Source organism: Calliphora vicina, chromosome X (assembly GCF_958450345.1).
Source record: "Calliphora vicina chromosome X, idCalVici1.1, whole genome shotgun sequence".
Taxonomy (NCBI): domain Eukaryota; kingdom Metazoa; phylum Arthropoda; class Insecta; order Diptera; family Calliphoridae; genus Calliphora; species Calliphora vicina.
This window is the reverse complement of record NC_088785.1, coordinates 6,804,973-6,817,898: the sequence shown is the minus strand read 5'-3', so window position 1 is coordinate 6,817,898 and position 12,926 is coordinate 6,804,973. Positions and strand designations below refer to the sequence as shown.

At 30.8% G+C, this 12,926-nt stretch overlaps 2 protein-coding genes across 16 annotated transcripts in view; both read left to right on the top strand.

The window, feature by feature from the left end:
• bent (projectin protein bent) overlaps positions 1 to 12,926 on the top strand; it is a 110,127-nt gene that overhangs the window by 23,626 nt on the left and 73,575 nt on the right. For 11 of the 15 annotated variants that reach the window (XM_065514628.1, XM_065514632.1, XM_065514629.1 and 8 more), the window contains exons 4-11: positions 1,378 to 1,540; positions 1,856 to 1,997; positions 4,403 to 4,538; positions 5,869 to 6,069; positions 6,184 to 6,485; positions 9,490 to 9,713; positions 10,273 to 10,675; positions 10,873 to 11,525. In XM_065514628.1, coding sequence (XP_065370700.1) covers positions 1,378 to 1,540; positions 1,856 to 1,997; positions 4,403 to 4,538; positions 5,869 to 6,069; positions 6,184 to 6,485; positions 9,490 to 9,713; positions 10,273 to 10,675; positions 10,873 to 11,525 — 2,224 coding nt within the window. The remainder of the gene's footprint in view (positions 1 to 1,377; positions 1,541 to 1,855; positions 1,998 to 4,402; positions 4,539 to 5,868; positions 6,070 to 6,183; positions 6,486 to 9,489; positions 9,714 to 10,272; positions 10,676 to 10,872; positions 11,526 to 12,926) is intronic. The other 4 variants (XM_065514636.1, XM_065514635.1, XM_065514634.1 and 1 more) reach the window with 1 other exon arrangement.
• LOC135962770 (transcription factor SPT20 homolog) lies at positions 11,532 to 12,311 on the top strand (the record flags this gene model as incomplete). The annotated part of the gene is made up of 1 exon (XM_065514662.1): positions 11,532 to 12,311. A coding segment is annotated over one exon (780 nt), but the record flags the coding sequence as incomplete, so codon positions are not given.

Sequence of the window (12,926 nt, the reverse complement as noted above, 5' to 3'; positions counted from 1 at the left end):
GTTACGGAGAATATTTTTGTATATATAATATGTTAACCCTCTAAATCCCCAAGGCATGGGTCTTTTTGTGCTTCTTTTAAAAATTAGCAAAAAACACCATTACAGCAGGGATTTAAGGGGTTAAAATGTTCCGCAAAAATATACACCAAAACGGAAAATTCAACCAGAAAGTCAGAAATAAGACATAACAAAAGAGAGCAGAGGGTTAATTTCGCATTTATTAATTTATTATTACCGTTGGCTACAGCGGCAACGGTGGTCGTGTAGCTGTTGTGACATAAAAATTAATCGTCTATGTGTGTATTTTGGTTCTGAAAGATTGTGGTCTGTAGTCTATGTGTTTAAACTTTAAAGCATAAATATTAAACAAATTAACCCCCATTTTCTCAATCTCTGGTTATTTTTTATCGTGACGATAAACTGTCAGTTCTCATACAAAAAATGTTAATTGGAGGTTTATCGTTATGCGAATTCTGGAAAATTCGAGCGAAATGATTAATTGTTTATATATGACATTGACAACCGAGAGACACGTTTGGAATGTCAAACTCCATATACAAAAAGTAATAAATTCGCTCAAATATGCCTGAATTCGACACTTCGACCACCTTGTAAAAGTATTATCCAAGGTGTATTTATATACTATGTGCTCAACATACAGGCCTACCCAAATAAAAGCGTAAGGCGGAATTTTTTTTAGCGCTTAGCTTTAACGCTGAAATTTCATACCTAAATAAAAGCGGCAACGCTACGTCAAACAATAAAAACAAAGTTATCAAATAAAAAATATAACAACCCGGATTATTTAAAAAATAAAGTACTTTCCAAGATTGGTGTTTCTGATGTTTGTTTTGTGATTTGTAAACAAAAATTTTATAAAAAAAAACTAAATATTAATGTTTAAAAAATGAGTTTCTTGCTTATTTGTTTTTCCTTTTGTTTGTATATGTTTACATTTATTGTGTTTTGCAACTAACTTAACAATTAAACGCGCTGTCAAAATATTATTTTCCAATTGTAAAGCGTTGCCGCCGTGTTATTTCATACATATTGTATGGGCATGAGAATTTTTGACAACTAGAAAACGCTTGCCGCTTTTATTTAGGTATGCTTGTTAAAAGAATATAATTCGACACTTAGGCGAATGTAAAAACTATAAAAATCACCAAAATTCCTCAAGCTAAATCTGTTTGATTTCTATGCTTTTGCATCCATTTTACATTCTTAATTTCCTAATTATTAAAAAATATATATAATTAAAATTGCAATGTACAATGTAAAGCGCTTGATTGTGTTATAATGCTTTATTTATATACGAATATTTATTATCGAAATTGATTTTATATGATTTATAAAATTATTTTTTTGAAACAAAAGGCAAATAGATGGATTCGCGCCGACATTCGCGAAAAAGCCTTCAATTCGACAAGAAGATGATGGCAAGCGTCTACTCTTCGAATGTCGGGTAAATGCAGATCCCAAACCCACAATTACCTGGTTCCACAATGGCACAGTAGTCAAAGAATCCCCCCGTCACAAGGTAAGCAACTAAAAGCAATACAGTGAGCCTCAAAAGTGAGTATACACCAAAAAATATTTGATTTTTTTTAAGATAATGAAAATCATAAAATTTATTCATCGATTAAAATTTTAATGTTTCGGTTGTTAAAAAAAAATTTAAGTCGGAGTTTGCGGGAGTTTACTCACTTTTGAGGCTGTGTGTATATGTAATTCCATGCAACAGTTCTATATTATCTACTATATTAATAAATAGTGTACGAAAGTGTTACTATTGTAGAATAGGTTGCGAATTCAACAATTAATTATTTACTATTTCTATTTTTGTCATCTTTAGATAAGTATTGATAAGGATGGTAACTCATATTTTGCAACACTCGAAGTTAAAAACGTAACGGTTGAGGATGCCGGTAAATATAAAGTGAATGGCAAAAATGAGCTGGGTGAAAGTAATGCTACAATTAGCTTAAATTTCGACAGTAAGTAAAACATATAATTTTCATAACCTATTTATGTATACACGTACATATAATTTTGTTTGTTAAAAATATTTTATTTTTTATTTTAATTTTTTTTTTTAAATTTAAATAAGTATATGTATAAACCATTAATTGTGTTATATATCGTTAAAATCGATTTACATTTTTTTAGGTGTGTGTATATGTGTAATTAATAGGGTTTCGAGTTTCCCGGAAAACGGGAATAATTCCTAAAACTAGCTATTTTATTAAAAAAAAATCTACCCAAAAAGGTTCAATTTCAAGCTGTGCTAAATTTTGTTCCGAATTTAAAATGCAAACTATTTACGTTTTCATTATCCATTAATGTAATTAAAATATATATAAAATAGATGCTTATTTCGAAGTATTCATGACTTGGGAATTTAAAACAACTTTATTATCGCTGTAATACATTTTTGAATTAAAAAATGTTCATGGTAATGAAAGGAATTACCATTTCCGAAACCCTAGATATTACCACTACCACTATCTACTTACATATATAACTGAAAGTGCTTAATTAAACAACTGTTGTCATAAATACTTACAAATATACATTAGAGTGCTCCAAAAAATGAATTTGGGAATTGTGACCGATCCCGCTAGAATTGTTCGATGTATACGTTCTGTAAAATATTAGAATGATGGGATAAAGATGACTGGTGGAGCAACGACTGTGAAGTTTGGTGATGCATTTATTGTACAAGGGAAAAAATGTATTTTTGCAAAACTGTTGACATTAACCTTCGCTTTACCAATACCCACCCGGGTGACCACTCGGTTTTTGTTAGCTTAATAATTTTTTTCATTTTGTTTCGATTTAAATAAAATTTAGACTCAATGAACAAATTTTAGAGTTCTATATTATTTAATAAAAACATTTTAAACTTTTTATAAGGTTTTTTCGATTTTTTAAAATTTTGTTCGTCGGATATATGTATAGAAGTGCAGTATCACCCGGGTGGGTATTGGTAAACCACGTACATAAAAAACCTTTGGTAAAGCGAAGGTTAAACAATTGTTTTAGCATTTTAATGTAAAATAATTGAAATGTGTACGTACACAGTTATCGTTCTAATGAGATACAATAAAAGACAAGTCAGGGATTTTTTAATTTTAAATCCCGGGATTTTTGGGATTATTTTCTTATTGGGCAAAATGACAAAAACTGTAAAATGTATACCACTAGTTAACGTTATCCTATCATGCGAATATTTTACAGAATGTGCTTCTACAATCCATATAACAATTCTAGGGGGAGGCCGGCCTGTACCTTAATATTTGTTCGGTCATATAATCTTGGAGCACTATAATATACATATGTATAATACATGTGAGCAGAACTGTCAGATACATTTAGATATATGCCTAAAACGTCGAATGTTAACTTTGTTCAATGAGTTATTCAGTCCAGACCTGTGGAATATAAGACAGCGAAATAAATATTGTTTAAATCGACTCTCGTAGATTTAGAATTGAAAAATTCTAAACTTTATTTCAAAATTTAAATGATCATATAGATCGCAAAGATCATGCTATGGACCAGTAAGTTGTGCCAGACGAAAGGTATAACAACGATTTTATAAAGTTCTATTTTCCTCAAAGATTTTCTTAATTTTAAGTCAAATTGCATAATAGCGTTGTTCTGTTTTAAGTGCGAATGCTCTGCCAACATTGGAAATGCTAAATTTTAAAGCTTTTTGTGTGTATTTGGTGAAAATTGTTCGCACTTAATGTGAACTCCGATATTGCTAAATGGTGGAATTTTGGAATGCATTTACAAGTGACCGGTTGTAATTTCTTCCAGCCCACGATTTGTGCTTATTAAGAGCATCTAGATGAAAATGGTCTATGTTTATTTCATTGTCTTTAATTCCGCTGCATTTCATTAAATTCACGGTTTATTTTCTAAAAATAACTGTCAGTTCTACTTACTTAACTTATTACTTAACTTTTTTTTATTTAAATATTTTAAATTTGAAATTTAAAGTATTAATAAACTGTTTCAGCTGCTTTTTTTATTTTTTGTTGTTTTTTAATAATACTTATTTTATTATTGGTTCTGTTTTTTTTTTGTAAGTACTCTAACCCTTTTTTTGGATTTGATCATCAATAATAATAATAATTTGCATTACATTACCAAAATGCTGAAACATTTGTCATTTGTTTGAAACAAAAAAAAGCATATTTTAAATTTGTTAGAGAATGAGATAATGATGGTACAATGATGGTGAGATTTTTTGTTCTTGAGTATCTCCCATTTATTATATATACATACATAGTTATAACATAATTTTAATGTAAACTTACGAAACAAACAAATATATATATACATATATACTATAAACTTAAGATCAACACACAAATATTTACCTACATCTTAGGCGATGAAGCTCCAGTACCTGAAGATGGCATTAAACCAACATTTACCGAACGACCAGTTATACGACAAAGCGAAGATGGTGGCAATGTAACATTCGAATGCAGATGCGTTGGTGATCCCAAGCCAGGAGTTACGTGGTACGAATAGAATTCAAAGCAGACATTCAGAATTGTTAAAAAAAATATCAGTTGGAAAGGCGCGCGTATTTTGAACCAATTTTGAAAGTACAATTTCTAACAAGCTTTAGTTGATCGTCATTCCGTGTCCGTTTTAAAAACCTGCAAAAAACTCGTATTCGTTACGAAATAAACCCATTGTGCTTGAGGTTCACAATTATAAGAAATTGTGGTTCCATCACAATCTAAATGCGTTTCTAAAGAAATAACACTATATTAAGACCCTCGATTAAAGCTAAACTTGGCCATATACAGATCTTCAGAAATCAGAATTTTAGTTTTTCAAGTATTTTGATGAAATCCTATTTTGAGTGTAAAAAAGTCCCTTGTGTCTGTCATAAACATTAAACATTTAAAAAACTTGATTTTACGTTTAATATATTCAAGAAATTTAATTAAAACTAAAAATTTAAATTTGAAACTATTATAAAAGAAAAATAATGTTTAACTTAATGAATGACATTTTTTGTACTTTTTAACTCTTTTTTGGAAATGCGTTTTTAACGTTTTGAACAAAAACTTCCATATTTCGGTAAGATTTCAATTTTTAAAACATGTTAATTTCTACAAAAACTTAAAACTTAATATGTAAAATACATACATACATATATATTTGAAAAGATAACATAATTGATATACATATAATTCCTCTAGATTATTTTTTTCTGTACACAAATTAAAGACTACACAACCAACAACTGTATGAACGATCACGGCATTACCTAACGTTTTGGAAAACCAAAAGGTGAGACTGATTCCAATTCTGGGAGTTGTTTATTTTGAAGCATTTAATTTGTGTACCAAAATGCACGAAATTAATTCTTCTTTTCAAAAAAGTATACAACTTATAATAATTAAAGACATATGGAAGCGTTTTTTTTGTTTTTTTTTTTCAAATTTAAGCCAACAAATTTAAGTAGGATCAAAAAGATAATGATTTTTTATTTATAAAATTCGGCACAGCCGATTGTTATTCGGTATTTGTAATGTAAAGCTCATGACTTAACAATAATGTTATTTTACACAATTGATAGTCTTCATTAAAATGCCGAATTAATATCTGAATAAAACTGCAATTTTTAAAAAGATCCCGTTGCCAAGTACAAAAATTAGCGGATTCTGATCAATCAAAAAATCGATCACATATCAAAAGCAGACAAATTTGATTGTTTTTGTTCATAAATATTTATAAAAGCTGCAACTGAATGTTTTCCTGAGATCATTAGAAATTATTTATTGTATGTAACCAAAATCAATCTACTTACAAATCAACGTATGTACATTTCATAAGGTACCACGCTCAGGATGAATTAAAAGAGGGAGGCCGTTACAAAATGTCTTTGACGTTGGATCAGAAATTATATCACATGGCTTGCTTGGAAATAACAAATGTTGTATCAAGCGATCAAGGTGAATACCAGGTTAAGGCCAAAAATAAACACGGCGAGGGTGTATCCACGATTAATTTAAACTTCGAAGGCGGTTCTAAAAAGTAAGTGTGTTGACCTGGTACAGGGGCAGGGTAGAAGGGTTCCTATACTGTGAGGGTTTTAGTGAAAGAATCAAATTAATTATACAAAATGCTACTAAATTAAATTCAAAATAGAATACCGGATGGCAAATCACCGCGCTTTCCCAAGAAACCAACAATCCGACAAGAGGAAGATATTTTAATCATGGAATGCATATTAGAGGCACATCCGGTGCCAGATATAACCTGGTATCGTGGCGATGATAAAATCGATAATTCATCAAGGATAAAAATGTCACGCAAAGCCACTTCGAAGGACAGCTATATTTTGACTTTGGAAATACAGAATCCGACCAAGGAAGATGGCGGCAATTATCGTTGCAATGCATTTAACATGTATGGCGAGAGCAATGCCAATATTGTGCTCAACTTCCAAGGTACATAATATTTTCTTTTCATAAGGTGTATGAAATGAGTATTGATTTAATATGATATACAATGTTTTATGTTGTTACAACTATTTTTTGGGGTCCATCCTAAAGGGTTATTTTCACAATATTTCGAACGGACTTATTTCTAAAAAAAAAACTTAAATATCTATTTAAACAACTAAGTAATATGTGCAGAGAGAGGATGAACAAGGAAGAACATTTCAGCATCACCTAAATTTTAACTAGAGCATGTACATATTTCATATTAAGGCTCCTTACCATTTGCAACTTGATAGTTTATCAATTACGATACACATTTAGCGTCATAGTTCAGTGTTTTCAGTTTTTCTTTTGCAATTTAACCACAAAATAAACATAAGTGTTTGAGCTTATCGTTTTTGCCATGTGTATGACGTAAAAGGAGATGTAAGTTTTAGTGACAACTTGTTGACCGCCCCGGCTTCGCCCGATAACATTACTAATGTTAGTTCTTCAAGTTTCTCCAACCCACATATACCTGCCTGTTCTTATTTATTTGCAAATAAAATATATAAATTTGTACTGCATACTTTAGGGAGATTTTTATTACAGTTGACTGATTTTTTTTATTCGATTCGAAATTTTCAGAAGATGGTTTGTAAAGAATAAAAAATAAAAAATTCCGGCTAAAACTCGAATTATTTTTTTAATCTATCAACTGTAATAAAAAAGCTCCCTAAAGTATGCAGTACAAATTTAGATATTTTATTTGCAAATAAATAAGAACAGGCTGGTGTATGTGGGTTGGAGAAACTTGAAGAACTAACATTAGTAAATGCCACCGGGCGAAGCAGGAGCGGTCAACTAGTTTTTATATATGGGGCATTTCATGTCAAGTGAACCAACTTTTGAAATCGATGTCTTCCGATCGTAATGAAATTTGCATCAAGGTTAGTTCTATTGGATAGTAACTCAGACACAATTCAACAAGATCGGTCGAGAACTCTCTGAGTTATAGGGGGTCAAATTTTGACATTTTGGTCAAACAGGTGTTTTTTCTTATCCATGTAACTTATTACCTATTGTTCTTAGCAAAATGTGTCCCAAATAGTTTAGATAGCTCTTTCTTCAATATTTCGAAAAAAAATATTTAAAAAAAAATTAAAAAAATGTTTCATATTTTTTTCCGAAATCAAAAACTTTTTGGACTTTTTTTTTTAAATGAGCCCTTTTTTTCTTAAAATAAAGCTTAGATATTTTCCTTGAACACCTATTTGGTCGCTTAGTGGGATGCGAGTGGGATATCTATCAAAATAAATATTTTGTAACTCAAAACATACAATTTTTACAAAACAAAAAGTCAAAAATTGTAAGTCTTGAGTTAAAAAATATTTATTTTGATAGATATCCCACTCGCATGCCACTAAGCGACCAAAAGGGTCTTCAAGGATAATATCTAAGCTTATGTTTGAGCTAAAAAAAAAATTTAAAAAGGGTCCATTTTGAAAAAAAAAAGTCAACAAAGTTTTTGATTTTGCAAAAAAAGTCAAAAATTTTATGTTTTGAGTTAAAAAATATTTATTTTGATAGATATCCCACTCGCATCCCACTAAGCGACCAAATAGGTCATCAAGGAAAACATCTAAGCTTTATTTTAAGAAAAACAAAAAGGGCCCATTTTGAAAAAAAGTCAAAAAAGTTTTTGATTTCGGTAAAAAAATATTAAATTTTTTTTAGTTTTTTTTTAATATTGAAGAAAGAGCTATCTAAACTATTTGGGACACATTTTGCTAAGAACAATAGGTAATAAGTTACATGGATAAGAAAAAACACCTGCTTGACCAAAATGTCAAAATTTTACCCCCTATAACTCAGAGAGTTCTCGACCGATCTTGATGAAAAATTGTGTCTGAGTTACTATCCAATAGAACTAACCTTGGTGCAAATTTCATCCCGATCGGATGACATCGATTTCAAAAGTTGGTTCACTTGACATGAAATGCCCCATATGTATATAGAAGATAAGAAAACAAAAAGTACAAATGTTGCAGACACTTGTTTGAAGCAGTAGTTGTAGCAATAGTTAAAAAGTGATCGTAGCTTTTTCAATACTGTTAATATAATATCTTATACATATGGGCAATTCCATGAATATGTCAACCACGACTGAAAAAAGACCTTGAAACTTGTTTCAATATGCATTAAATAGAAAAAAAAACAATTAAATTTTACTATTGTATGTGAATGTATTTAGAGATTATTATTACAATTTTTTTAGAGCAATCATAACAGTTTAAACAATTAGTATGTAGAAATGAATTTTACTCTGATAGTTTTTTTGCTATTATCACATTGTTTTCTGATACCGAAAATATATTTTTTATTTTTTTTAGTTTATTTTTTTTTTAGAAAAAAGTCTGTAGCATACGGTTTCGCAGATTTTCGCATATTTGTACATGTGACTCAAAATCGCTTCAGTGTTCCAAATGTACTTATTTTTTTATAAATATACTACTCTTTGCATGGAACATAAATACCAAATTATTTTTCAGTTACTCTTATGTTTGCAAAATCTATTCCACTCTATAGGCGTACACATGTCACGTACGATGATATGGATATGTCCATATGTAAGCGTAAAGTTTTCCAGAAAAGAAAACGGCAATAAATAATTTGATTTCATAATTTTAAAACCCTATAACTGTTTACTAGCATTGTTGTTATTTATAATGTCTACACAATAGTAATCGGATGTGAATTATTGTAAAAGAATTAAGTTTTCAGGTTATTTCAAAACCATTCCAATAAAATAAATATGCTTCATTTGTATGCACTTCAATGCTTTTCATTGCAAAATTAAAATCGAATTAAGAAAAAAACACATTACATAGTTTTGTTTTCTTTTTATGTTTATGTTTTTATAGCTTCTTTGTTAAAAAAAAAAAATTAATTAATATATATGTATATATTAATAACAATTCATATTAAGCAGAAATGTTTTTAATTCTATAACGAATTATTATATCTTTAGGCGCTAACGATGCAAATGGATTTGCACCATCATTTATCGAAAAACCACGAATTATACCAAACGACTCTGGTACACTAATTACGATGAAGTGCCGATGCAAGGCCAAACCCGAACCAACTGTTACTTGGTACAGAGGTCAGGAAGTAGTCAACAAATCAAATAAAATTAAGATTAAAACGACTGTGATTGCCGAAGACACCTACGAGTTGACTTTGGAAATCAAGGTAAACGACAAAAAATATACATACTATGTAGTTATTCATTAAATCATATCTCAATATTTCTGCTTAAACTTAAATTTTGAATTTTTATTGAAAATTTTAAAAATTAAGAGCTTAACAAACCTGTCACAGAATTCCATTCCGATCGAAAGTGTAATTAATTAAACGAAAATTTCTTTCGGAATGAAACCACTTTCAGTTTTCAAAGTGGAATTGATATTTGTTTGTAATTATTTGTTTTTCTAAAATTATTAAACAATTTCTGTAGCAAAAACTTCACTATTGTTTTAATATAAAAAAAATAATATCAGAAATACAGAATTATTAAATATTTTTAAATTACACGGAATCTGAAGAACCTAAAATGAAACCGATCGGAATAAAACTACGGAAATGAAACCATTCTGAACAAAATGTGTGACAGGCCTGTCTTCAGCCTAAGACTATTTTTTTTTATTGTAGCAAGTTTTATGTTTGTACAAATATAATGGACAATCATAAATTATTAAAATTAAGATAATTAATTAATACATGTCATTATAATTTATTTTGTAATGTATAGGATCCCGGAGCATCTGACGGTGGCACCTATAGATGTAACGTTCAAAACGAATACGGCGAATCAAACGCCAATCTCAATTTAAATATCGAGGCGGAACCAGAACCGGAAGGTGAAGGACCAACGTTTGTCGAAAAGCCACGCATTGTTTCCGAAAACAATGGAAAACTGGTTATCATGGAATGTAAGGTTAAAGCCGATCCCAAGCCAGATATCGTGTGGTATCGCAATGGCGAAGTGGTCAAAGAAAGTAATAAGATTAAAATGTCCATGGAACAGCGTGGTGACCAGTATTACATTAAACTCGAACTAATTGATCCACAATTGGAAGATTCCGGCCTATATAAATGTAATATAAAGAACATTTTGGGCGAACTCAATGCCAACCTTACACTTAATATTGAAAGTAAGTATGAGTTAAAGTATATTCACATTACTGTAAAACTAACGATGACTAAGAATATGCTAAATTAAAACTAAATGACCTACGATTATCTACATTTCGTCTGGGAATTTGAAATTATAATCAACTGTATTTGTTAATGACTTACATATATTGTTTTTATTACTATATAACGTATTTATTTTTCATTGTTTTGCCAGTTGTACCTGTTATCAAAGACAAGCCCAAGATTATTAAAATTATTAAGAAACGCACTGTTGTTATTGAGTGTACAGTGGCTTCCAAATTCGAACCGAAATGTACATGGTTTAAGGAGACTAATGAAGTGAAACAAAGCAGTCGCCATGTATATTTGGTAGAGAAGACCAAAGAGGGAGAGTTCGCCGTCAAATTGGAAATTAACGAAGTCGAAGAAACTGATAAGGGTGCATATAAATTAATTGCCAGCAACGAGAAGGGTGAAGCTGTCTCTCAGATCGTCAATTTAGTTGACATACCCGAGGAAGAACGCAAGCCCACTAAACCAGAAATAACACGCAAACTTACCGATCAAAAGGTAGTCGAAGGCAAAACATTCGAACTGTTGATAAGTCTCAAGCAATCCGATCGCAAATGCAAAATCGAATGGTATAAAGGAACCACTGTGGTTAAGGAGACTAAAGAAATTACCACAACTTTCGATGGTACCACTGCCCGTTTGACATTAAGCTCCGCTCGCATGGAGCACAGTTCGACTTATAAGGTGGTCGTTATTAATGAGGCCGGCAAAGATGAATCCACTTGCAAGATTGTGGTCGAAAAGAAGCAAGACAAGAAGAAACAGGAGGAAGAAGCTGCTGAAGTAAAACGCAAGGTAATTAAAAAGCAAGAAGAAATAGAACAGAAACAGCAAGTGGAAGAGGAAATATCAAAAACTCAGGTAGAAGAAGTAAAGCAAATAGTAGAAAAGCAAGAACAACAGCATCAGGTTACAGCCGTCGCTCAGCAGCAGTCTAAAATAGAACAGAAACAGGTTACAAGTGTTACTCAGCAAGTTCAGCAAGCTGTTGTTCAGCAAGCTGAAAAGCTAGAAGTTAAAGTAGAACAACAAAGAAGGGTTTCATTTAGTTTGCAACAGGAAACTGAAAGTCACGAGACAGCAGTAATGCAAGTACAACAAATACAGCAAATGCAAATGCAAAAACAAGAAACAAGCGCAACAAGTGTTGTGCAGACTAAAGAAGTACAAAAGAAAAAGTCAATCGTAAAGAAACAGGAAGCCCAAATCGAACAGAAAGTTGCTGTTGTTGCATCAAAACAACAGGAATCTACGACGGTTAGTGAGCTTTCCGTCACTGTTTCCAAAACCTCTGCTGCTAATACTAATAGTAAACAATCATTGGCATCTGAATTAACAATTTACGAATTGCCAAAGCTTAAACCATTACAAACAAAACGAAAACTATCACGTGATTTAGATAGTCAAGAACGTAAGATTATATTCGATGTACAGTTAAAGCCAACACAACAAGTCCAAAGAGACGAGGTTCGATATATGTCCCCATGCAATATTTTATACTTTATTATTTCTCTTATTGCTAAACTCTATAAAGTCTGTCTTTCACTTCTCTCGGCTCGTCTCGACTTTTATCATTCATAGCACAGAGCGAAACAATTCATTTTCAGCGGCACAATTTTTTTTGTAGCCAATTTAGATACATACATGTAATAATGATGATCTATCTCTATAAATCACTTTTATTGATTGAATTTGGTTGCATTGTGTGAAACCACATTCTACAAGCGTTGTGGATTTAATTTGTTGAATGTCTCAAACAAATTAGCATGAACATTCTTGTTTATATATTCAAAACTTTTTGAATATACATACATATACGAAATGCTTGATCATTAAAACAAATATTGTTATCATAATAATTTTTTTTAACCAAATCGCTTTCGAGAATGTGGTACAAGCTTCTTAATTTTCTATAGACTACTCCATGAACCAGATTAAATTAAAATAAAAGTAATTTATAGGCTTAAAACATCAGTAACATACAAATGTATCAAAACTGGCAAATAAATCGTGTGCCGCAGAATCGGGCGGCATGAAATAACCCCCCACGAAATAACATCCCAAAAATAAAATGAAATAACCCCTCAAAATTTGGGACCTTATTTCATATGCAATAAAACCCCAATTTTGAAAATGAAATAAGACCCCAACGAAATGAAATAATGCCCCAAACAGAAATGAAATAACACCCCATTA